The sequence below is a fragment of the Accipiter gentilis genome, chromosome 3 (assembly GCF_929443795.1).
Source record: "Accipiter gentilis chromosome 3, bAccGen1.1, whole genome shotgun sequence".
Classification (NCBI taxonomy): domain Eukaryota; kingdom Metazoa; phylum Chordata; class Aves; order Accipitriformes; family Accipitridae; genus Astur; species Astur gentilis.
In genome coordinates this window covers 15,825,268-15,850,538 of record NC_064882.1, presented here as the reverse complement: position 1 = coordinate 15,850,538, position 25,271 = coordinate 15,825,268, and the positions used below count along the sequence as shown (strand labels likewise).

General features: G+C 35.4%; 1 protein-coding gene across 1 annotated transcript in view; it reads left to right on the top strand.

Moving 5' to 3' along the window:
• The window catches only part of TUSC3 (tumor suppressor candidate 3), a 135,800-nt gene extending 112,821 nt beyond the window's left edge, over positions 1-22,979 (top strand). The window contains exons 8-10 of the mRNA XM_049790928.1: positions 11,306-11,380; positions 13,750-13,840; positions 22,700-22,979. Coding sequence (XP_049646885.1) covers positions 11,306-11,380; positions 13,750-13,840; positions 22,700-22,715 — 182 coding nt within the window. The 3' untranslated portion in view covers positions 22,716-22,979. The remainder of the gene's footprint in view (positions 1-11,305; positions 11,381-13,749; positions 13,841-22,699) is intronic.
• Positions 22,980-25,271: the final 2,292 nt, after the last annotated feature.

The window sequence follows — 25,271 nt, the reverse complement described above, 5'->3', positions numbered from 1 at the left end:
GTATTTAATACCTCTAATGAGAAAATACGAATTTCCATTGCATTTCTGTACTTGCTTTTAGATAGTGATTCTACCCAGTCTGCTAGATGGTTTCCATATAAAGATCTGATGTTTTTTCCAGAGCTGTAGCTACATAATTAGGACATGGGTAAGAAGGATTTGTGAAGATGTCAGACGTTCTGTTTCAATTATACTATAAAGCAAAATTAAATTCAGTAAAATCTATACAATGTTCCTGATTACATACTAGATGTATGTCCAAAATTTTTATAATATTATAAACAAGTAGTTTTAGTCCTAACAGATAGTTACAACATCTTACTAGTAATACAATGGAAGTCACTGTAATAATACAGCACGTACAATGTTACATCAATAAAACACTTCTAAAAAAAAAAAAAAGACATTTTGATTATTTTTTTACTTAATTTTACTTCTGTGATATGTTTTCTAACAGCCAAAATACTGATATTGCATTTAGCAGCAGATCAGACTAGCTGAAATGGGTTAGATTTAACACTTTCTGAAAACATTAAAAAGATCACGCTAAGCAAGTACTTCAGAACAAGGAGGCATTATTTCATTTCCAAAGTCCCAAACTGGGTTCTCATTCATTCTGAGGCTCCTTAGAGGTGGTTGATGGTGGCCATGTTACCAAGTCTGTAGTATCTTCTACCTTGGGTAAAATTTCCTTTTAGAAATTGAAGAAAAAAAAAAAATCACTAAATTTTGACATAGACCTTGTAAAATTCCAGGCTGCAGAATAGTGAATAAAAATTTGAATAGGCTTTTAAAAAATTGAGAAACGGTCCTTCGTGTGAGAAGTAGCCCATAATTCTGATATTCTTTTTACGTTATGAAATAAGGATTTATAGATCTTTCAAATTCAGTTGCCCAAGCTAGTTCTAGACTGCAGTGTTTGAGGTGAAATCGTTGTGTGGTCCAGAGCATGTGGAGACACTGGGCTGGCTCTGAGTACAGTGGTAACTCCCGTCAAACTCCAGCACAGCATGGCATCACTGCCTTTGTTCTTGTTCCAAGAGCATTGTAGTCCACAACAGTTTAACTCTACCCTGCCAAGACAGAAATCTCATCTATCTAAACTGTAATATATCCAAATCCACAGAGTTGTCTTGGTATCCCAATACAATTTTCCTCTTAGTAGGAATGCAGTACAAAGTACCCGGTTGCCAGTGCTCAAGCTGATCCAGAGTTGATAAGCTTTGCTGCACGCACACTGTTGCCTGCTCAGTCACTCAGATGGTGCTCAGGAAAGAGGCTGCTGTCTCGGGTATGGAGCAAATACGTAGAGCTGACATCCAAAACTGTGCCCAAGCTAGTAAAAGTCCTTGTGGGTGAGCACCCTAGCAGAGAACAGTGAAAGAATATGTTTGGATATGTTATATTATACACTTCTGTGACTTTCAGGCTATTACTACTCTGAAACTTTCAGGGGTTTATGTTATGCTGACAACATGACTGTTGCTCAGTTTTGTTGTTATTTGGCTTCCCTTGCTCTTGTCTTGGGGAGTTAACTTCAAGAAATAATCATGGAAATCAAATAAAAGTTTGTTGAAAGGGACCTCTGAAGATCACATACTCCAGTCTTCCTCTTAAAGCAGGATTATCCCCAACACTGGATCTGGTCTTCCATGTCTTTGTCTAGTGCAAGTGTTTAAAAACTCCAAGGATGGGGATTGCATAATTTTTCTGGGCAGTTACAGAAGTAAAGTTGTTCCTAACATCCAGTCTGAACCTCCAATGCTGCAGTTCATGGCTGTTGTGTATAACAATCTTGTTTGTCATAAGGTTTTGGCTTCCCTTTGGATTTTTTGCCAGCCTTGTAGAATTAGTGGAGTCTCCAGTGATGTTTTCATTCAAAAAATGAAGAGAATGTTCCATGGGGTGGAATAATGAGATCCATTATGGTTTAGCTTTTTTGTTGCCTAGGAAGAAAACAAAAGGCAAAGTTTACTTTTATTCATGCTATTTTACAGATCCTTCCTAGCCGTAGATTGGCAGGGTGTTGTTTTTTAATTTTTTGCGGGGGGCACAGAGAGAATGCTTTAATATTTATTCCCAGAGAAAAAGTAATACTGAATAACAGTTAGTTATAAATATAATTTGAGGCTGCATTTAATCATCCATAAAGATACGCTGGTCTTTTAAATATCTGCTTTCAATTTGCTTTGAAATTGACCAACTTTGATTTCCTTCCCAGGAGCAACAGAGCCTTGTTATCATTTGCAATTGTGAAGGCAGGTTTATTCAATATATGATAGTATTTATCCTCACATCAGCCTGATGATCACTGCTTCAAGCAACTGGGTGTAATTCACACACATAATAATTTGGGGGGTTATGTAGGATTATATCAATATTGGGAATTCCCTGTGAAGTAGAAAAGTTATCACGTAAAAGTAAAAAGTAAACCACGACAAAAAGTCATCAAGGAAATGGACCTATAGCTGCTGTAGAATAAATGTTGCAGACTGCACAAACAAAAAATTATTTAAAATAAGAACATGGAATAGATTTTATTTAAACAAAAATCTTTTTTCATTAAATGGATATGAAAGCAGTAACAATGTGGAGCTATCAACATGCTAGACGTTGTGCAGACTGTAATGCAAGGGTTTTGCTTCTGAAGAGTTTGAATATCTCTGAGGACCCTAAGACTGCATAATTTTCACAGATGAATAACTTTATTCACATGAGTAATCCTGGTAAGACAATCTGTTTGTTGGCTACATACCTAATTCTACTATAGAAGAAGAGCATATATCTAAACACATTAGGATTTAACAATAAAGTTTAGCATCTTCTCAAGTTATCATCACAGTTTACATCCATGTGTATAAGTGCAGCAATGACTGTTAAGAAGATAGTTAAAGAAGGACTGTGCAAAACAAAACATCCAACCATAATCAATGATTTAGGGATTTTTGAGCCAGCTCAGGCATACAGAATATTACAGCTCCTAGCCACTGATGAATACATTCTTATTTCTTTTTAATCCTTTTTTGAATTAATTATGGCACAACATTCTATAACAATGAATTTTCGGCATTAATTTCATGTAGTATGCAGAAGTTACTCCTTTAGGATGTTTTTTTAGTCTATAATTTGCATGATAACTGTATTGTGTGACTTTAATAAGTCATGGGACGTAGTCCTTTTTTTTTTTTTTTTTTTTTTTTTTCCTTTTTCCATCTATTTGGGGCTTTATAGAATTCACCATATAGATTTCTCTTTCTTTCCTCCTTTCCAAGTTGAAAAATCCTACTCTTTCCTCATGCAGAAGAGGTTCCAGGCTGCTGGTGTCTTTTTCTCACTTTACTGACAGAAATGGGGTCATAGATAATAAGAGTCAGAGGAAATAATCAGGTATTTATTAAAAGAAAAAAAGTGCAGGGTAGTTTGACATTCTTGGAAAGACAAGGAGGAGGAACTAGACAAGAGTATTGAAGTACTGTTGGTAGAGTTAGGGAGGATAGACTTATTAAGAAGACATAGAGGCAGAAGAAAACTAACTGGAATTAAGAGCTCTCATTTTCTAAGAGGAACAATGTGAAGTAAACTGCACAATCAGTATTACTGTTGTAGTTAACTATAGTTGAATATAGATAGAGTATGTTGACTGTAGTAAACTGAACAGCCATTGGAGTATCCAGTGTTGAGCTGTAAATATAGTTCTGGTGAGGGTACAGCAAGAAAGATAAGGAAAAGTAAGGTTGGATAGGCTGTGTTGAAGTTGAAAGGTTTCTTCAATTCTTTCATTTCTCCCTTTGGTAGACACTAATCAGTACTTCTAATGAGCATCCATTTTGATCAAGTTTTTATGCCATTCCCTGGAGAAATAAAACTGATTTGAATGTAATGTGTCACATATTTTTTTCCTTTAGCAGTAACAATGAATCCTTATTATACGGAGTAAGTTTAAAAGTTACAGTAAATATTTTCATTATCAAAAGAGTTTCAGTTATTAAGCAAATTATTTGCTGTGCAGGAGATAAATCTTTACCATTATTATAGGAATTAGCAATTACTATTAACCTGGTAATTTTCCTCATTATTAATATTAAATTTAGTTAACTTTGATGCTGATGAAACACATGTACCTAAGTAAAAATGGAAATGTCTTTTCAGTTTGTTAAATTGAATTCCTAAGGCAGGGTTTAATGTGACAGCTGTGTAGGTGGATGAGATGTTGACTGAGAAGGAAAAAGAAATTTGGTTGGTTACAAAGAAAAGGACAAATCTTTTCTGTAACATTAAAATTACTCCTGTTTTGAAGGACGCTTCCTGTCCTACGGAGTGAATTTAAATAAAGTTTATTAAGTGCCTCTTTGATATAAGGAAGCTTAACTACAGAATGAATTTGAATGGGAGATGTCTTTCTGTGTGCCAGTAGGGCTCATGCAAAGTCACTGGGCATAAAAACCTGAAATTTTGAGTCAAAGTCAGTAGAACAATACTCATTTAGCTCTTGGTAGTAAGACTATCAGTTGTGCATAATGGAATCAAATTGTGTTCCCCAGACATTATGTAAAAGTGAATGATGACGACAACTAAAGAAGTGAGATAAGGTTTTTGTATGTTTGATCTTAAGGATAAGAAAAAAGGGAAGAACACCACTGTGGAAGAAGATAGAACTAAAAGCACAAAATTATATAATATTTAAACATGCTTCTTAATTAACTATGGAAATCAATATCCAAAGAAGCAAAACATACTGCATGTTTTCTATTCTTTACTTGCTTATCCACCAATACTGTCTATTAACCTTGTAGGCTCTTCTGGCTCTTCTGGAGTCTGCGTGATGACTCCTCCTAACCATAACAAAGCATAAGGAGATGATAGCTAGAAAATTCAAGAAATTTCCTTCTATTACCTCATTCTCCTACTGCTTGACCTTAAAATAATTCATAATATGACCTTTTAAGAAAGATACTAAAGTCTCTTAGATGTCAGAGAGATATGCAGAGACCTTAAATTTATACCTGGGCATTTGTCAATACAACATGCAACATAATTCTCTTCCATCAGCTAAATGAATGATACTGAATTTGGTGAATTACCTTCAAATATGGCATGTGTCCTCTGTATGAAATTATCAACTCTCTAGTTCAGTAATTTTCAATAATTTTCAATTCCTGGCTCTGAAATTTTCCAATGGAAGTGCAGACCCTGCAAAGCAAATTTAGCCCCATTTTTATTTGCTTTTGCAAATACCTGACCACTAGTCCACAGACCAAGAGGCGTTCACTGACTGCAGTTTGAAGACAACAGCATTTTTAAGGGTTTCTTTAGGCATCAGTTAATAATTTTAATGGTTATTTTAATTGTTAAGAAACATATTTGAGTGGCTAAAAGATGCAGAAGCATAGTCCAAAGTTAAATGTTTTACCTTTTGGATCCACAGATAGCTTTTACTAAATTGAATATTCCTCAAGTGCATTCAGCTAAGAATAAACTATGTCTATTAAGATACTGCCTGGGTCTTTAACAATGAAGGAAAGTATAATGCCAGTTTAGAGTCATATTGATGATGATTTATGATATAGAAAAAGAATGTGTGATAGTCTAGAAAAGATTTATAGGTGCTTAGAGAAAGCAAGAGAGATGGTGTGTGTACATGCTGAATGATCAAGTGTGTACTTAGAAACATGAGACAACATACTAAGTCTAGTGTTTGAAATAAAGTGCTTGAAAATAAGGTACATGTTTGGCATAAAGTGTTAGTGAGAGAAAATGATATAGCATCATAAATACTTATAAATAGCTCAGAGTTTGTTTTAGGCAATGTATCTGTGTTTAACAGTTAAGAAAGGAAACTATTAAGAAAAATTCATTCAATTAAAATCTCTGGTATGCTTAACATGAAGGAAACTAAAGTACTGTTATACATCTACCTGTTCTGGAGATGTGTACAGTTCTGTGATTTGTATGTCTCTAGGCAAGAAAATTTGTAGAGACAAATTATAAAATGCAAGTAAGGTTAAAAAAAAAAATATTTTGTACAGTGGCAAACCATAGTATAAGAATTTGCTAGATGGACAGGACTAACCCTGAACCTCCATCAGATGTAATTTACAAAGCCAAAAAGGTCATAAATAATATACATAAAAATCATCTCTCCAGAGTTAGTTTTAGGTGATCCTAAAAGATGACACCAATGTGAATAATTAGGATGTAAATCAGGCTGAAACTCCCTGAATGTTTGATTAGTGATTTAGCACAAACTTAGACAGGTATATGCTACTTTGTTGCAGTTGGATTAGTTGCAGTAAAGTGGATTCCAGAGTCTTTCTCTTCTCCTGAAACTTTTATATGACCTTTCCATTCTCAAGTGTCTAAGAGCATCACAAGAGGGATGGTTCCATCAGATTATCTGTGGATTGGAAAGACAGTTTCATAAGTTGAAGCTGAAACTAATAAAATTAATAATAAACTTTTTCACTATAGGAGATTCTGTATTAGTATCAAATTGATTGTTTGCTCTGTTAAAATGATGAAAAAGCATCAAGAAGGGAAGTGGTGTAGTTTGATTGGCATTTAAATGGTTGAAATGCAAACTTCCAGCTACTTCACTGTTGTGAGTTGCATATTTCAAGGAGTTGAGGGGAACTCCAGTGCCAACTCGTGTAATAATTCCTAACATTCTTGAAAAGCCATTTGGTGTAGCTGAAGCCAGAAGGTTTTAAGCTGAAAGAATATTCAGGATTATTGTATCAGTACAACTAGATTTCAGACAATTCAAGAATACTGAAGTACATCTTGATTGTGTACAATTCGTGCTTAAATTAAATTCATATTCAAATAAATAATTTACAGACTGTGCTCCACTTTTTCAAGTTCTGAGTTGCGAGTCATCCTTCTTCACTGAGATGAAACATACAGTGATTGGTATCTTAAACCTGTCTCCTTTCTCAGACCTCAAGGCCTGTTGAATCATCCACTGGGATGATTATGGTCTAACTGAGAATTGATTGCACCTTGAATAGTGTAAGTGGAATATTAGAATTCCTTCTGAACCAGAGCAACGATGTTTTGAAACAAACCGTGTTTCATTGCAGAACCATATGTTTTGTCTGCATTAATTTCTTCAACCTGTGATAAAAAAAATCAGATTCTCGAGCTGGGAAAAGTGGCTAATAACTTGTTTTCAAGAACCGCATGTAGCTGAAGAATATTTCCCAAATAAAATGACTAGAATGCATGTTATGCTTGCATTTTTCAAATGTAGGTTGTAATTTAAATCCACATGGAAATGGTTGAGATAAAGAACCTGTAATGTGGTCAGTATTTCTGAAATTATAGCAGGTATTTTAGACCTTGAAGTATTAGTATGAAAAGTTAAGACAAGTATCTCTCAGCAAAATATGCCCCCCTCATAAGGGGTCAGCAAAGAATTTCTCCTGTTCTAATTATCACACCTTAGCAAAAAAAAAAAAAAAAAAAAAAAAAAAAACTAAAAAAAAAAAGAGAGAAGAAAAAACACCATAGATTTTCCCATTGATCATATTACTCCTTCATGAAAGATATATGTGCTTTTCTTTGTTCCATGTATGATAAAGTGAACCAGAAGGTTTTAAAGTTTGTGTGATAATCTATCCCCATTTTAGTTAACAGTAAACTGAGCACAGACCTGAGTAGACAAATATTTTGTTCTCTATTTTTCTTACTCGTGTTATTAAGCAACTGCATGATCTGCAACTAAAAGATAATTGTTTCTTTATGTGTATAATGCTAATGCCGGATTTTGTACTCTTGGCAGAAATCCAGCAGAATATGAATGAGACCACAAAACTTTTTCACAAAAGTAATCAAGTGTTAGTCAAGCTATTTTACCTCCTTCTTTTATTCCCTACTCACTACTAATTAGGACTAAATTTGTGAAGTAAAGATATAAATTATATATCACAATAAACTTATGAACTGTCAGGTTTTCTTCCTTTTGGGTATTCTGGCTGGAATTAAGAGTGATTAAATTTTCTATTAAAGTATGTTAACAAAAATTATCCAAACTATACTAGTAATCAATTTCATTTTGTAAGGTATCTAGCATTCTAGAATTTATTGATCCAATCTTCTTTGTTTTGTTTTGGGTTTGGGTTTGGTGTCTTGGGTTTTTTTAATACTTCCGATCAAGACATCTTGACTTTTGCAGGGATAAATATTATGCTTTGTTACTGCTGATCATTTTCTGAATAATCTTAAGAATTTTGATGATCACTGTCTTTTTTATCCTACTTTGAAACTGCTCTTCATGTATCAAAACATTCAGAAAATTTTCAAAAGCACTAACTAATGTATTTTGTCAATTCCTAAGAAAAGCATGTACCAGCTGGGAAAAGGAGCAGCAGAAGTTTAATATGTAAAAGTGAAATTATTCCAAATTTGAGAAGACATACAACTGGATTTACACAGAGAAAAAATTGCTACAGAGGGATACATTTATCAGAAGACATGAGCATCTGAACCATTTGCTAGCCATGGTTTATCTGAGTGCCACATTCCCCTCTTCTTTTCATAATGCATAGTGAGGGAGATAAAGAGCAATTAGAAAATGAGTACATCTTTTGATACCATCTCATTTTTTTCAGATGGAAAACTGTCCAAGTAACCACTTGCTAAAATTTTGCATTCTTCACTGCTAGAGAAATATGATACTGTAAAACATTATTTTCAGAGCTAGGACTGTTGCTTTCTTTTGTAGAATATCAAAATAATGTAATGACATAACGTACAGTGTTAGAAACAGGAGCAAAAAAAAATAACTTTAAGCTATATATTCTGTGGTTAAAAGCTAATTATTGCATTGAAATCACAACTCAGTAAGACTGAATATTTACTTCAACATCATAGAGCTGAGGCAAGTGAGATGCTCAGTGTTAGTGTGAACTTATGAAGCTGATATCGTTGAAGCCAAAAGGCAACTAGTGAAGCTGAAAGCTCAACAATGATGACTAAAGTTCGAAGGCAACAACTGAAGCAAAAATAGTGTCAATGTGAGGGAAGATTTAGGGGTAATGATGTGAGACTCCAAAAGAGAGGGAAAAAAGCCAGCATAGTTCAGCTGCTTACAGATCTAAAATTCTCAGTTGCAGAGCAGTTACTTTTGTGAGGCTGTTATTCCTACTGGTAAGAAAAGTGAATTAAACTCATGGTCTGGTAAGAAAATAGGAACTAAGTTACAGAATTGTTGTCTACCAAACAGCTTTTTAGTGTGTGGTTGGTTGGTTTCTCAGAAGCAACGAGGTAAAGGAAATAGCAAAGGACCACATTATGTGCAATACTGCATGAGATAATCAAGGAAATAAATTACATTCACAAGGCCGTCCAAAACCTTTACAAAAAGTAGCACTTCCTTGAGAGGGTCTAGTGAGTTACCCTGACATCTCTGGTCTGTTTTTCTCTAATGACTCAGTTAAACTAAGAACAAAAACGTTACTATAAATCTAAGTGAGGGATTGGTAAAATAAACTTACTAGATAGATAGTGCTACATTAGGGGCTTTCCTTAATAGGGTAGAAATATATGTGGATTTTTTTTTCCTCAGCCCTTCTTTTTGCAGCTTAATCAATTAATTCATTTTTATGCTTTTGTAACTTTTGAAAGCAAAGAACTGAATGATTCTCATTACATTCTTTCCAATTTTTTTTCTTACTTGAAGCATAGCAGTAGCACAGGAGATTTCCAGTCTCTTAGGCTCATGAATCTGAACCTTAACAGGTAAAGTTTTTACAAAGTAATTTTGGCCTTCCCTTCCAATTTGCATAGTCTCGTGGATTCCAAGGTTGTTTTTTTGCAAAATATTTTGCAATTTTTTTTTTAATATTTTGTCAAATCCAGTAATAAGCTTCTGGAAGACTTGAATATAACCATTTATTCATAAGAGTGACCCTATGCCTTCTACCTTGTGCAGTTGTGAGAAAGTAATTTGGGCTACTAATGTGTTTCTAATTAGTGTCTAATTTAGGACTGTAGGTAGATGTCTATATCAAAGAGGTGGTGTTAAAACTTATGTTTCCTTGATGTCGCCTATTGGCATCTGCCTCCTTTGACCACCAGTGGTTTTTTAATCCTGTTATTCTTCATTTGACTTTTCTCATTCTATGTATATGAAATTTGGAAGTCTCAAACCTGAATCAGGCTGCTAATCTCTGATGAAGTATGATGATGTTGGCGTTGAGATTTCTAGATCCTTTTACTCAGGCTCAGCTTTATTGAAATTGTATAACTCAAATTTCAGATGTCTTTGAGCATTTTGGTCTAATTTTAAACATTTCTAACATGAAAAATGTTAATATGAACATTGATAGGATTAGTGCAAGTATAGTGTTACAGGATGCAGATATTGTTTATGGATGTAGCATGTTTGAAGTATCTCCCATGAGTTATCCATGTGTGTAAATAGAAACATCTTCTCATTCTTAAAGTTTGTAGTCATCCTGCTACCTAGCCCTGGGGTAAGTAATGTTTAAAAATCCAACCTTATTCAAGAATCGGTTAACTCTGGTGAAGTTCGTACTTCCTGAAATTGTGAGATATAGCTCCCATGATGCATTCCTGCTTCAGTATGGCATTCAGGCATGCCTCCTCTTTAGAACAGATGTTATGCACGGTAGTAACTGTTCCTTTTTGTTTATGCAGTTTCAAATAAACAGTTAAGTGAATGGTTTAAGATCTTGCTAAATTAGTTAAATTGTTTTATCATTATGTACTTGTTCACATTTGTAACAGTTATAATGAGACAATAAAACACTGAAAGTGACTGAGGACTTTGCCTCTGAGATGTTTCTCTGCTGAACTATTAAGCAATATAACACTAAAGAGGGAGCTAATGTCTTATCTAAAAGTAGAGGAAGATAAAGCAGTCCAACTGCTTCAGTTTCCATCAAATAACCAAGGAATTGTCTGCAATAACACGGAATGATTTCTGGTTCTTATAGTTTTCATTTTTTAAAATCCTTTCCTACCAATACACAGAATATTGTAAGATATTGGGAAATAGCTATTTCCATAACTGTCCAAAATTTCTGTGTCCTACTTGATGATTTGTTCTTTAAAGCTTTTTGAACCTTCTTTCCTTTTTTATCTAGAATGCACAAGGGAAGATCTTACTACACATTTTTGCCACAGGTGAGTGTATTGGTACAGTACAGATTGTGATATACAGTTTTATATATAAATACTTTCTTTCATTTTATGAACTTGAAAGCTTTAGTTCGTAGATGTACCTTTGTGGCTTTCTGAGGTATCTACACATCTGCTGTTTTCCTTGACAATGGCGATACAGATGCTGCTATCACCATGGGAATGGTACTCCTGAATGAAGCTGCTACCTCCAAAGGGGATGTTGGCAAAAGGAGAAGTAAGTTATTTAGTACAACTAAGACAATGTTTAGACAATTAGAAGACAGTGACAAATTACAAATGAATCTCTGATTAAGTTTTCAGAAGGTCTCTACCTTAAATGAATTTTTACCCTTTGTGGGGTGGAGAAGAGGAGAGTATAAAAATTCTGTTGATAAAACTGCATTCACATGAAGCTGTAACAGTAAAAAAAAGACTTTTAAGCATACTCAGCCAAGGTACAGCTTGACACAGTATCTCCACAATGTAGTACTGCATAAGTGCTTTTTGGCTCTTGTATTGGAAGTCAGCGACATAAAGAACAAGAGTTTCAAAACATTGTTTTCAAAGTGAATTTAGGCAGTTAAGATGCTTAAGATGACGGCATCCAAAGGAGTATGAAAATTCTTTCACTTGGAACGCTTTGCCAGTATCATGTCTCCAGAAGAAGGTGAAAGCCCAACAGCAGGTGTAGTACAGAACACATCCTAATTTGTGTCTAAAGATTCTTAGCCTGAAGTGCAAGTTTTATGTTTTTCTGAATGTTGTTTTCATTCAGAATATTTGCAAGATTTTTTGGCAATTAATTGCATAAACACACAATGTGAAATTATTTTATCCAGATTTAAACTTCCTGTTATGTCAAGCAAACTTTTACTGAGTATGACATAGGTCAAAACAAATATGCCCATCTGCCTTTGTCCCTTTTATAAATACCTTTTTTTCATATTCCCTGCCACTTCTTTTCTTGTATAAGGTGTTGAATACCTTTGAAAGATACCAGACTTCCTACGCTGCTTCCTCTCTTTCCAGATCAGTTCTTTAGCTTCTTCTGTATAATACACAGTATTGCAGATAGGGCTGGCCAACTATTTTCTATAGAAGCATTCTATAATTCTTCATAATAGCTGGTTGAATGTTGGCTAGAGATCTCTAATCTATAGTGATTTGAGGGTCGTCTTCAATGAGCTGTAGATGTATAATTTAATTCTGAATATCTTTTAGAGTATCTAGCTTTAATACTGATGTCAAAAGAGACAGTGACATGAGTTTAATTGGAATTTGGTCTTAGATCACAACTAAGGTCTGGGTTTGTGAACACGGACACAGTGAAATAACAGGGGGCTGCAGTACAAATTCAGACTCTCTTCTGCTTGTGGCCATTATATGAATGCTTTCCCTGTACCTGCCTTGCACTGTTCATTCTTTGCAATTTATTCATCCATGCTTTGAAATCATATTTGTGAGTTGTGATTTCTTTATAATGAAGTGTGTTTATAAGATTTGTACATGGCTAGTTTTCTCAAAATAACTGCAGAAATTTTATATTTCAATTGACGTATGTCAGTTTCCACATGGTCAGTTTTAATGAAAAAATGCATCATTGTCAGTTTCCTCAGCTTCATGGTTGCTCATCCTTCGCTCAAAGCCAGCACACTTTTGAAGCATGAATATTGCAATTAAATAGCAAAGGTTTGGCTAAAGTAGGAATAGTATAAGAAAAGAAGCTTTTAAAATCAGAGTAGCTTGGTAGAACCAAAACATTATCTGACGCAGATGAGTTGCATCTCAATTATATGCATCAGCTTCTAACATGTTGCTTTTTCTTTTTATTTATTTACATGCAATTGAGCAAGCTATCATGATCAAAAAGGTTTTATGCTATTATTACACAGGATGCCAATTGGTGTTCCAAACTTTATTTGTTAATTTAAGCATTTACTTTGCTAATTCATCCTTTGCCTGAAAAGGCTCAGAGCGCTTGCATCTGGATGCTATTGGAAGGTCTGTGTCATTGTTATTTATCTTCAAAACCTAAAGATTTATATTGCTATCAAGTTCAGAGTAAAAAGTGATTTGGCTATCAGCCTTGGAGCTTACAACGGTGAAATGTTCCAGCCACTAAGAACTAGATAAAGTAGTTACTAAACTGCCTTTGCAGTTACTTCAGCCTTAGATGGTTGACTAGAGAGAATATGATTCCATTAGTCAAGGGATATTTTTCTAAATGTAATTTTCGTTCCAGAAAGAACAAGCAAATACCTGAAATCATATTGCTTGATATATAGAATTTACAGGGTTATTAAATCCATTATCAGCAGTAAGGTGTCTTCATCCATATACATTTGAGTTGCAAATTACTGCTCTTTTTTTTTGAAAATACATTCACACTGACAAGTTATTTTTTCTTAATAAACATAAATATTATTTCCATATGTGTTTGAAATCCTGTCAGAAGATAGTGGGCATCAGTAGTCAAGGCAGTAACATTTTTTTATTTAACTGTGTCAAAATTCTCCATAAATGATGGATATAAATAATATTCTTTGTAGAGATTCCAGTTTTAAATCTTTTATGTGCTAATAAACAAAGTTCTTTTCTTTCCAGTAATATGTCTGGTAGGCCTGGGTCTGGTGGTCTTTTTCTTCAGCTTCCTTTTGTCAATATTTCGCTCCAAATACCATGGCTACCCATACAGGTAATCTCTCATTATATTCTCATCTTATAATTTTAATAGCTTTGTATAAGTTTAAGAATGGCTTTCAGGTAAACGATTTTTAATTTTTACCACTGAAGTTTATGGGAGCTGGAAGAAGAAGGAAGAATAGTGATTAATTCAAGCAAACCAAAATTGGGCTCGAAAGCTAACGTTGTTAACATGACTGTTAATGCAGACCAGTTAAATGGGTTTGAGCATAGACGTGGTATACACAGTGCCTGTCGCGGTTTAACCCCAGCCAGCAACTAAGCACCACGCAGCCGCTCGCTCACTCCCCCCCATCCCACTGGATGGGGGAGAAAATTGGGAAAAAAGAAGTAAAACTCATGGGTTGAGATAAGAACAGTTTAATAGAACAGAAAGGAAGAAACTAATAATGATAATGATAACACTAATAAAATGACAACAGTAGTAATAAAGGATTGGAATGTACAAGTGATGCGCAGGGCAATTGCTCACCACCCGCCGACCGACACCCAGCCAGTCCCCGAGCGGCGATTCCCTGCCCCCACTCCCCAGTTCCTATACTAGATGTGACGTCCCATGGTATGGAATACACCGTTGGCCAGTTTGGGTCAGCTGCCCTGGCTGTGTCCTGTGCCAACTTCTTGTGCCCCTCCAGCTTTCTCGCTGGCTGGGCATGAGAAGCTGAAAAAATCCTTGACTTTAGTCTAAACACTACTGAGCAACAACGGAAAACATCAGTGTGTTATCAACATTCTTCACATGCTGAACTCAAAACATAGCACCGTGCCAGCTACTAGGAAGACAGTTAACTCTATCCCAGCTGAAACCAGGGCAGTGCCCCATGAAAAATGCAAAACAAAACATATGCTTGAGTTTATAAACCTTTATTAGATATTTATTTGTGCATCTTTGTAACTAAGATGTACATAAGACAAGGCACAAAACCACCCAACCAGTGTACAGTGCTAAGGTATGATTTATCACTGAAAGTACCCTCTTCTTTTGTCAGCCACACCAGAGAGGAAAGAAAGGCTTACAGTCTTTCTTAATTATATGTACAGCTGTCAATTAAACAGTTATAATTCGTCTGAAAAGCAGAAAAAGTAGAAAAATAGGAAAGAAAATGCAGTTCTTACCTTTTGTAGGTGGATGCTTTCAGCTGGAAGATCACCTACAGAGGTAGTCTAGATTTCTGATTCACCTCTTCTTGCTGATCTGCTGTATATTTTTTAGTAGCCTGTCAGGAGCAGATGGCCCATAGTATTTTCTTGTGATCCTGGTACTGTTTTCAGATGTACATGAAAAAGCCTAGGTAGGGGAAAAAGGAAAGGTGCAATTAAGCAAATCTTCAGTTCTGTAGTAATGATGGACCAGGCTACTGAGGTAAAAGCAATACAGTGACATTTCCTGAGTCATTAAGTTTGTGGAACAAAAGAGAGACCTGTTCATTTTTCTCTCCCAAAGTTTTGTTTTGTAAGATGATTAAATATTTTTAATGAGGAAGAGTCCTTTTCCTGTTGTTTTGTTCTCCAGGATTAGCAATTTTGTTCCATTGACTTTTGATCCTATTTGAAATGATGCTGTTCTTCCCATTGCTTCAGTCTTCAGTTCAGTAGAGATCAATATATATACATATATATAAAAATATTCATATATGTGTACACTTGACATAGTCTTAACTTGCTGTACCAGGCTTTAACAGTAGAGATAATATGCATGAGCGCTGTTTTCCCCCCTCTAGTTGGCCATAGTGCATTTAAAAAGATGAGAATTTCCTTATTTCCAGTGACATTAATTTCCATAAACTAGTAGACTAATCCTTCACAGAATGTTAGTCTACATTACTCTTACCATGTATGGAAGAGTAAGCGGATGGCATGTGGGTTGCAACGTAGATGTAGTAATGTTTTGCTGAAAGATCTGGCACGATGAAATGTCAGCTAATATATATGTAAGGGAAATATTAGTTCAACAGATTCAGAAAGTTCTATTTTGAAATAAGTAGAGAACAAAAGAACTTTATTAATGTTAACAGTTCTATTGTTTTTACAGCCACTGTTAAAGAATCATATGAGGAATACTTCTACAGTTTTTCTCAGATACTTCTTAGTGTTGATTTCTATGACTAGGTCTTGCAATTAGTGCAGCATCTAGCTTTATATTCTGTGTTGTGTTCCACTAGTAAGGTTTCAGCCTTGCGAAGCCAACTTAGATCTAACATTTGAGCTAATACATAGAAGTTTTCTATTAGGTTCTGCTGCGAGACTGTAGAACTATTTTCTTGTTTACTGAGCTTGGTCTCTTTATGCAGATTAATTGACATTTAGTTTAGATCACCTCAGATTAGTTCTACCATTTAATAACATCGTACTCAAGACAAGGAAGCTCTTCCCCTTGCAATATGCACAGAAGGTGTGCTCCTGCTTTTTACTCATTTCTGCTAAGGAAAGAGGTCTGTAAAGGGCCCAGTAGTATCATATTGCAAGATTTCACTAGTATGGAGTTAGTAGTTTGCCATCTGGGATAGTCTGTACAGCCTCTCAGCATCATCTCTGGAGACTACCTTCTAGCTCGACTGACTTGGGGTAAAAGACAGGATCCAGTTTTCCTAAGTGTGAGGTATTCTTACTTCCAGTTAAGTGCTTAAGTCTTAAACTTTAAAGAAGAAGGAATTATGAGCTTGATCTGCAGCTCGTAAGCTCACTTGAGATGCACTCCCAAAAAATGTCAACCCACAGCCTGAGCTCACTTGCATCTTCTCATAACAAGTTTACTAAAAGGAAAAAGCAGTTGCTGTTGTTGTGTTCCTTGCCATGTGATTTAACAGCTATTAAAGAAAACCTGACAGTTGTACTAGTTTCATTTTTAGTTCTTTCATCTTAGGAATGTGCTTATCACCTATTAATAACATGCTTATACGGCTGTGCCAATTTCCAGACCTTGCATGACTTTTGTGAGTGTTAGCATTAGGATTTTTTGACTGCTGTATGATACCTAAGATGTCTGAGGTTGAACAGTACCTTGTGAACATGAGTATGCTCTGTGAGTTGGCATGCCTACAGAATACCACTGATGTTATTGCAGACCTAATTGCTTAGGTCTACTACATATTTTGTAGTAACAGGTATTGTAAGCTTTAAGAATTTAATTTAAGTAATGTAGGGGTTTTCCTTCTTTTCTTGCTAATCTGTTTGATGTCAATTTTGGGTGCGATGGATTATATTTCTTTTTTTAAGGTTTTTTTTTTTCCCCCACAATTGAACCTGTATTTAGTGAAATAGCAGACATCTTTTCTTTGGAGTGTCTAGCAGAAGTTGGAGCCCTATGTAGATTTTTTTACTCCTCTCTTCATATCCAAGCTCAGATAAAGGACATCAAGAATCAGAGGTAGGGGGAAGAGGAAGGGAAAGAGAACTTCTGAATTCTATTAAAAGTTTAACTTTAAGAAATTTAATTTGATACTGCAATGCATGTGGAAAAGAAATGCACCTGTTAGTATGTTAAAGCTGGTGAAGAAAGAAAAGAAATCCAGCATAGTGCTGAAAAGAATGATTCATCACAATCCTGTTAAAATGAGATAGTGCTGCATCATGTCATTACTGTGAAGGAATTATTACATTTATAAACCTAATTCTGTCTTAAGGAGCTAAGTAGATTCAATATCACAACTTAGTAACACTAATCAAGTAAATTCATAAAAGAATGAACCCTGTGGATGCATAAGTACATGAGAAACATTTAATAGCTGGCTAAGTGTTATGCAGTTTTCTTTGGGTTTTTTTATAATGTTACTGCTCCTGCAGAATTAAGCAAGATCTTACAGGCTTACTTGGACTGTCCTAGATTCTTTATGTTTTCATGGCAATAAATTAATCATACATACAATCTTAAATCCTCACTCAATGCGGAATTACTGTAAACCGTCACTAGAATTGATCCTTTTGCTTTGCTATTATCAAATTTTGTCTGCTCATTTCCCAAATGTGTAATTTACTTATCTGTTCCTTTCCAATGTTAAATCTTTGAGGTTTCTGTTGGTCTCTTGGGTAGCTCTGACCCCATTTTCTGTTGCATTATTTTAAATAAACATACTATTGATTCTTTGACACTTCAGTGATCTCAACTATGTCATCTTCATGACAATGCCATAATGTTTCTTAAAAAAGCCTTTTTGGTTTATGTGCATAGTTGTTCTGAATTTTAATTAAGTGAACGTGCAAAACACTAAGGAGGACCAAGTATATAAACTCTGTTATTTTCTCTTTCCCCCTTTCACTTAATAGCCTGCATTTTAACTTCACTCATATATGCTGATATACATTAATCTTTTTGTCTGAATTCCTTCTAAGGACTTCCATGTCCCATCAATTGATGCCAGTGTAGATATATCTTAAGGTGTGAAATATGTCTGTCTTTTTACTTTCACTGGTTGTAGATTTCACCTTGAAACTATCAGTCTTTATGTGATAAATTGTCCTCAGGCTAGTAAAGCTTTGCCTTTAACAATACTAACAACAACACATACTAATGATCTGGCAGAAAAAAGAAAGAATGTTTATGTTGGCATGCCTAAAGCAACAATTAAAGAAAACTGAAATTGTTTTAATGCCATATGCACGATCTGAAGCATCAACTTCACTGTCCTACTTCAAAAAAAAAAAAGTCAAATATATTACATTGTTTCTGTTCTCTGGCACCAGGCAACCAAGTAAGTCCTCTATGAAGCAGCACACATCAATAAAAAAAATGCCCCCTCTTTCTCGCCAGTGACCTCCATGTAGTGAAGATAAATCAAAACAGAGGTGGATAAACAGGAGTCAAAAACTGGAGAAAGACTGTTATTTCCTTTCTAATGTGCATAAATGAAAGTACTGGGAATGCTGTTATTTCTTTGACCCTGCTAATGCCATTGTCATTATTAATTTCTGTGACAAACAGAAAAGTGTCCAGAGGAGTACTAGATAAGTCCACAGGTCTGTAAGTGTGCTCTTTAAGAGGGCATATATGTAGGAAGGGAGAGTAACATTTTGTTCAAATTTTTTTCATCCACTTCAGACATTTTCCAATTAAGTTTTTGATTCCTCCTTCCACAGAATTTTCTTCTTAAAGGCTAGGGTTCGGGGAAAAAATGGTTTAATTAATATGCTGCTAAAATACCCTTATACAATAAAGCGTTGGAAGGGGAGAGGTGATGCAAAATGGAGGTCATAATGAAGGTTACTAACTGAGTGAACACAATCGTGATGGATGAGCTAGCATGTAACAAATCTCTCTGCTAGAGCCATTTTTACCATGGAAGGGCTTTTTCATGCCTGTATTAATCCACCTTTTTTATGGGAACTAGATGAAATTTTTCATTTTGCTAAAACTTTCATTTTAATTGCTGTCATTAACTGTTGAAAGATAATGCACTAATTTTATTTTATACTGTTGAACATTTTCCCCTTTATAATGCTTTCTGGGTAAGACAAGAGTGTTAATATATAGCTGAGACAATCTTTTTTGGAAGCCTTCTCACCCCAATATTTAAAGTGAGTAAGTGATATATTAAGTATCAAATACTCAGTGGTTGAGCAATATAATTTCATTATATCAACACAGAATTTTATCTGTCAATAAATACACATGGGAATGACAGAGATACTATTCTTAACTATGCGTCAAAAACACAAACTCTAAGTTAGCTTTGCTAGTCAGGAAAGAGCTTGGAGGGCTCTCTGGAAACCTCACTTTAGGCAGTTTCTGTCCAAAAAGCACACAGAATATTAAAAAGAATGAGGAAGGATAGTAAGAACAAAACAGAAGACATCAGCACAGTAGCACAGTATTGTATTGCTGGGAATGTTAGGAATGTGAATATTTGTAACACTAGTTTCTTCAAGAGGACAGACAGACAAAAGTCTTATCCACTGTTTACTGATGTTAAAAAAAGTTTCTCTCTTTTTTTTTTGTTTTTTTTTTTTTTTAGCTTTGGCTGAAACTTATTAAATGCCCTGTGTTGTCTTTTCTGCTGTTTTCTGGATGAGACTTTTAGCATGGTTTCATTATTGTTGACACTTCCAATTGTCCTTTCAAGTCTACATTTTATCGTTTGCTGTTGTTTTAATCTGAATTTAAATGATGTGAACACCTGAAAATTCAAAGTTGTAAGTTTTCATTAACCAGCTTACATTAAGTAGCTTTTTAAAGATTTTTTTCGTACCTGCAGCTGAGTGTTTCATTTTCAGATTATCTTTTAGAGCCATTGTATTTGGGTATCACTGAAAAGAGTAATGTGAAGAGTTTTTAGTTAAACTGTAAAAAATAATCAGCTTTCTGAACTCTGTATTGGTGGAATGGAAAATATATATTCTGTATTGACTAGCAGAGAAAATGAACTAAGCTGCAAGAAAGCACGATAAATAAAAGATGCCTTATTTTCATCAAAAAAACATAAATGTTAAGTCAGACATGAAGTATTCATTCATTGCTTAGAGAAAAACAGTCAATGCAACAAGAACAGACAAATTGCAAGATGCCCAGAGCTTGAAGATTCCTTGTATTCACCATACACACGATACAAGAAATGTCTACCCTCATTGTAATTAAATTAGTTTCACTAAAGAAATCCTGTATAATATGGAGCAATTGAAATTAAATGCAAGTGAATAAAATGGAATAGTTATTTCTTGGAGATATACTGGTAAAATATTAGTAAGTAGAACAAATAGTATTTGCAGCATATAAAATTAAATTTGTAAATAAATTTGAGTAGTACAAACAACTGTTCAGATCTTCCATGTTGATTTCATGCATAATTAAATTGATTCACCTCAAGTTTATGAACTGATAAATCTACTTCTGATAAACACCAGCATTCACATTCAGGTCTATAGTGCTCAGCGAAATCAGCTACTTTCTTCAAAATGGCTGAAACCAGGATTATTTTAAAAGACAGGAGAACAATAATAAACAGTTGTCAAAACAACGCATCTTACATTTAGCATTTTCTATACTACTTCTCTTACTGTGGCAAATTATATTGAGGCAAATTGTGTATACCACTTCTTCCTGTGGCAAACAGTTTGCATGCTCTTCTATGAGTAGAGCTTTCCTTCTGTGATTACCACCATTAAGAATGCCTCTTTTTGCTTTTGTGGCTTTCCTGCAAGTATTACAGTTCACCATATTCTCCAACCTATTCTACCCTTTTCCTGCTGCGTAATGTCTGGAAGGGCACAGTTTGGCCAGCCTTTCCTGTTCTGCTTTCCCCTGCTTTGCAGAAGGGGACATGGCTTCTTTTTTGTTTTAGAGATCTATCCCAACAGATGTTGTCCAATTTGTCATTCTAGATTTTTCAGAAAAGGTATATGCTAGAGAAAATTCAGAGCGCATGCTCAGTGAGGGGTGGTTGCACCTTAGAGGCAGGTAGCTTTTGGGATGGAGGTGTGTTTTGGTATTATAATGAGATTATAATGAGCAAAGTTCACCCAGAGAACATGATTTAGCATGTCCCTACTCCAGAACTGAGCACTTACGCTGCAAATCAGAAGTAAGGCAATAGCGTTGACGGAACTCCATTGTTTCACCTCCTTGCTTCAGTGGACTCAATGCAGGGACCTTCCATTCTTGTTCCAGTAGTTCCAGCTCCCTATCCCTGTGATGATATCACAGAGCCTGGCTGCAGCACCTCCACTCCGCTCCACCTTCCGTGTTGCTTCTCTTTCTTTGGTGTGCTGACCCTAGCTCCCTTGGTGTCGCTAACATCTAAGGTTTTGTTGCTTAGGGAATTATTATGGAACAGATTCCTTGCATATCTGCTTCATTCCACCCTGGAGGTTTACCTTCCCTTAAAAGGGGGACATATCAATAAGTCACCTCCAGCAATTATTCCACAGCACCCTACACTTCACCTCTTCATGCAGTTGTTCTTGCTAGCTTTTCCCTTTCAGTAATCACTTCACCCTCCAGCACCCAGCCAGTTGCCATCTGTCTTGCCTTGGTTTGTATGTCTTGCCTAATGAGCTTGTCAGCTTTTTGCAGCAGGAAACATCTTTATACTGACACAGTCTTTTAAGCTTATGACACTTGTATTTATGTTTTGTAATGATTAACTAATTATGCCATGAATGGAAAACTGATGAAATTACTACAACAGGTATGCTAGAGCACACTGCATATCTATAAGGAGATGAAAGATGTTCCATGTGAAGCTAGAGTCAGTGAAGAAACCCTTCCATTCAGTAGTTCATTGCCTTTCTGTTTGTACAGTTAACTCAGTCTACAGTCGTGCACAAGTCTTTCTGTGTTCTCATTTCCCAATTTACAAGATAACAGTTCTTTGGTAAAGTACTTAGAAAGGTGTGATATGCAATGTATGTCTACTTTTTTAAAAATAGTTTCATTCCAGGAGTAAAAAACCAGGAATGTTATCTGAAACTTCTTCATCTATTAAAATATTAAGAATTTAAGAGTCTATAACCCTACAGAGCCTTGCCAAGTTCTCTATACCCTCCCCACTCTGGAGCAACTTCAACAGAAAAAGAATGTTTTAAATAAATCTGAAGCATCCTGGGAGAGGTAGTTCTCCCTTTACATAGTAAGAGCAGATGCAGAACTTGATTAAAGGGAACAGATGTTTGAAGTGCATTTTGCTTTTTAATTTTTTCAATAGGCAAATTTAAGTTTCAGTCACTCAAGTTTTATTGGATAACTTTCATGCTTGCTCAGTAATTACTAAATGGGATATAAAAACTTAAGAGATTATTACACAAATGTCAAATGACTTTTCAAATGAATGTTTTGAAGTCTGTGTTTATTCTTTTCAAATAATTGTGATGCTATGTTTTATATGCATTTCTCAGCATTTAATCTTGTTTTCTTTCTTTTCAGCTTCTTAATTAAATGAATGCAAGAGGGATTCATTTAGAGCTGCTTACCATGAAGATAAGCTGTTACCGATATTATCTGCCCACCAATGTTACATGTGTTCAAGAATCTTTTGTTGGTTCACCTGTTTTTGTGATAATTTATATAGTATGCTGTTAGAAACACAGTTTTATGCAATGAATGCATAATTTATAGAAACATACAGTACACGCCTCATTGGGAAGTGCTAAAAAGTTATGAATATAGTGTGCTCAAGAATTTAAATAAATTTCATTATAATGGGCTTCTGTTTAAGGCTTTGTCATTAACTTTAGTACATGAATCCAAAGGGTATTGTCAAGACTTTTCACTTGAAGTTTGTTACAAGGTTTTGAGATGTGTTTTAGAACTGAACAAAAGATCATTGGTTCTTCAATTACTGTTAAGAGAAATACCATGGTGGAAACTATAATTTAATGACTATATGCACCTTGCCACAACTTTGTTTTGAAACAATATATGTATATGTAGTCTCTGATCATCTCAAACATGTTGAGCCATTAATATAAAATTATATTCTACATATTTTCATCCTGGATTTCCTTTCCTGGCTCTGCAGTATTCGGAGCACATACATTGCCAGTTCATCTCTCTTTCCTGCCAGAGGATGGAATTCAAAATAGTTTGTGGAATCTTAAAGGCAAGGAGGCTTAGATCAGTCAGAACTCGGATCCTTTTAAGCAGACTCTGTGGTGGTAAAATCGGAGGATGGGAGGCAACAATATTTTGTAATCCACAACATGGGTTTTTTTGTAGGTAGCAGCAGAAGGAATGTATTATCCTGAATGATGTTTGTAAAGCAATACAGATGAGTCTGTTGGAACAGGAGTTACAGCAGTTGCCAGTTGTCTGTGGTCACCCAGCTTTGTGAAAATCTTACATAGGTATTTGTAATGCCATTTAAAATTGCCATTTTTGTAGCTGCACACATCTCGTATTATATGAATTGCTCATAAACCTTTGGATATGCCTACATACAACAGCCCTGGTATAACAGACATTCAGAGACCTGGTAGGGAAAAAAGTAATCAGTAGGACACTGTTGCCAGGCTACTGACTTAAGAATGGTACAGCAGGATATGCAGGTGACAAAACGGCACCATTTATGAAAAATTACATAAAGTGCAACAGCATGGACATCTTGCAAGAAAAAAAGCATAGCAGTAGGTCTTCATGATTGGAAGTCTCTGCTGACCTGATTAAAAAAAATATCTAATTCTAAAAAAGAATTAGAACTGTGCTTGTGACCCCTGATCAAGATGACAATAGCAATCAGGAAGTGAGACTAGAGAAACTGCAAGTTTCAGACAGGTAGTAATAGTGAGAGATCTCAAGACCACATCCTAATGAGATCAAGTATTTCAGCTTATGATGAGGTGTAAAGTATTCCAGTGATACGTAAGTGCCTCCTGGAACTAGAAGATCCCAAGTAATAACCAAATCAAAAGTAGCAGCTTGAGTAGTGTGTGGGTACTAGCATAAGAAGTATTCATGGGAGAGCTACTCTATAATAGCAACCACAATACATTAGGGTTAATACTGTTGCAAGAGAGGCCAGTCAAAGTGAAATCTGAACTAATGAGTTGGAGCAATGTAGAAATAAAGGCAGTTAATAAAAACAAACAAAAACCCCACAACAAACAACAAATAAAGGAACAGTCCAAATAGCACGATGCCTACAACCAGCCTAGGGGCTGTTAAATACTGTATTAGAAGCCCAGGTAAAACATGTGCCACAACTCAAAAAGAAATAAAACATACTTACATGGCTCAGTAGGAAAGTTACTCAGAGTTCTGCATTTTGAACGGTTGCAAGAGGAACAAGAAAACTCACATCACAGGTCAAGTGTAAACATAACAGGTCTAAAAAAATAATATGAAGATGATACTCAGGGTAGTATCGTAGCACAGAATTATTTAAATACATAAAAAGCAGGGGACCAGTTAGGGACCTAGTGAGAGAGCTGATGGCAAAGGTTTAAGGGGCACCCACTGATAAAGATTGTGACAGAGAAGCCAAATTCTCTGTAGCAGCTAGGCCAGAAGATCTAGATCAACGTGATCTAGCACCTTCTGTGTAATTGCTTTAAATAGATAAGCTAGATTCTGGTAAGACCTCAGGACCAAATGGCATTTATCAAAGAGCTCTGAAGGAAGTCAGATGTGAGGTTGCAGAACTGCTGAGCAAGGTGCCTTCACTTATCATTACAGATTGCCTCTGTATCAGAGGACTGATGGATTGCAAACACATCTGTCATCTCTAAAAAGGAGAGTCTAGAGGGAAGACTGAGCTACAGACCAATCAACAATTTCCAATCCTGACAGGATGGTCAAGTCTGCAATAAAGAGTAAGTTTACCAAGAGCAAGGGTAAACATAGTCCGCTGAGAAAGGTGTAGGACTTGTATAAAGGAGAATTTAAGTTCACAAAGCTTGTAGAGGGCTAAAATAGTGTCAGAAAAGCACAAGGGTAAAAATCCTTCGGCAAGGCTTTGTTAAAGAATCTAATCTGGAATTGGGAGAGATGTCCTTCTCAT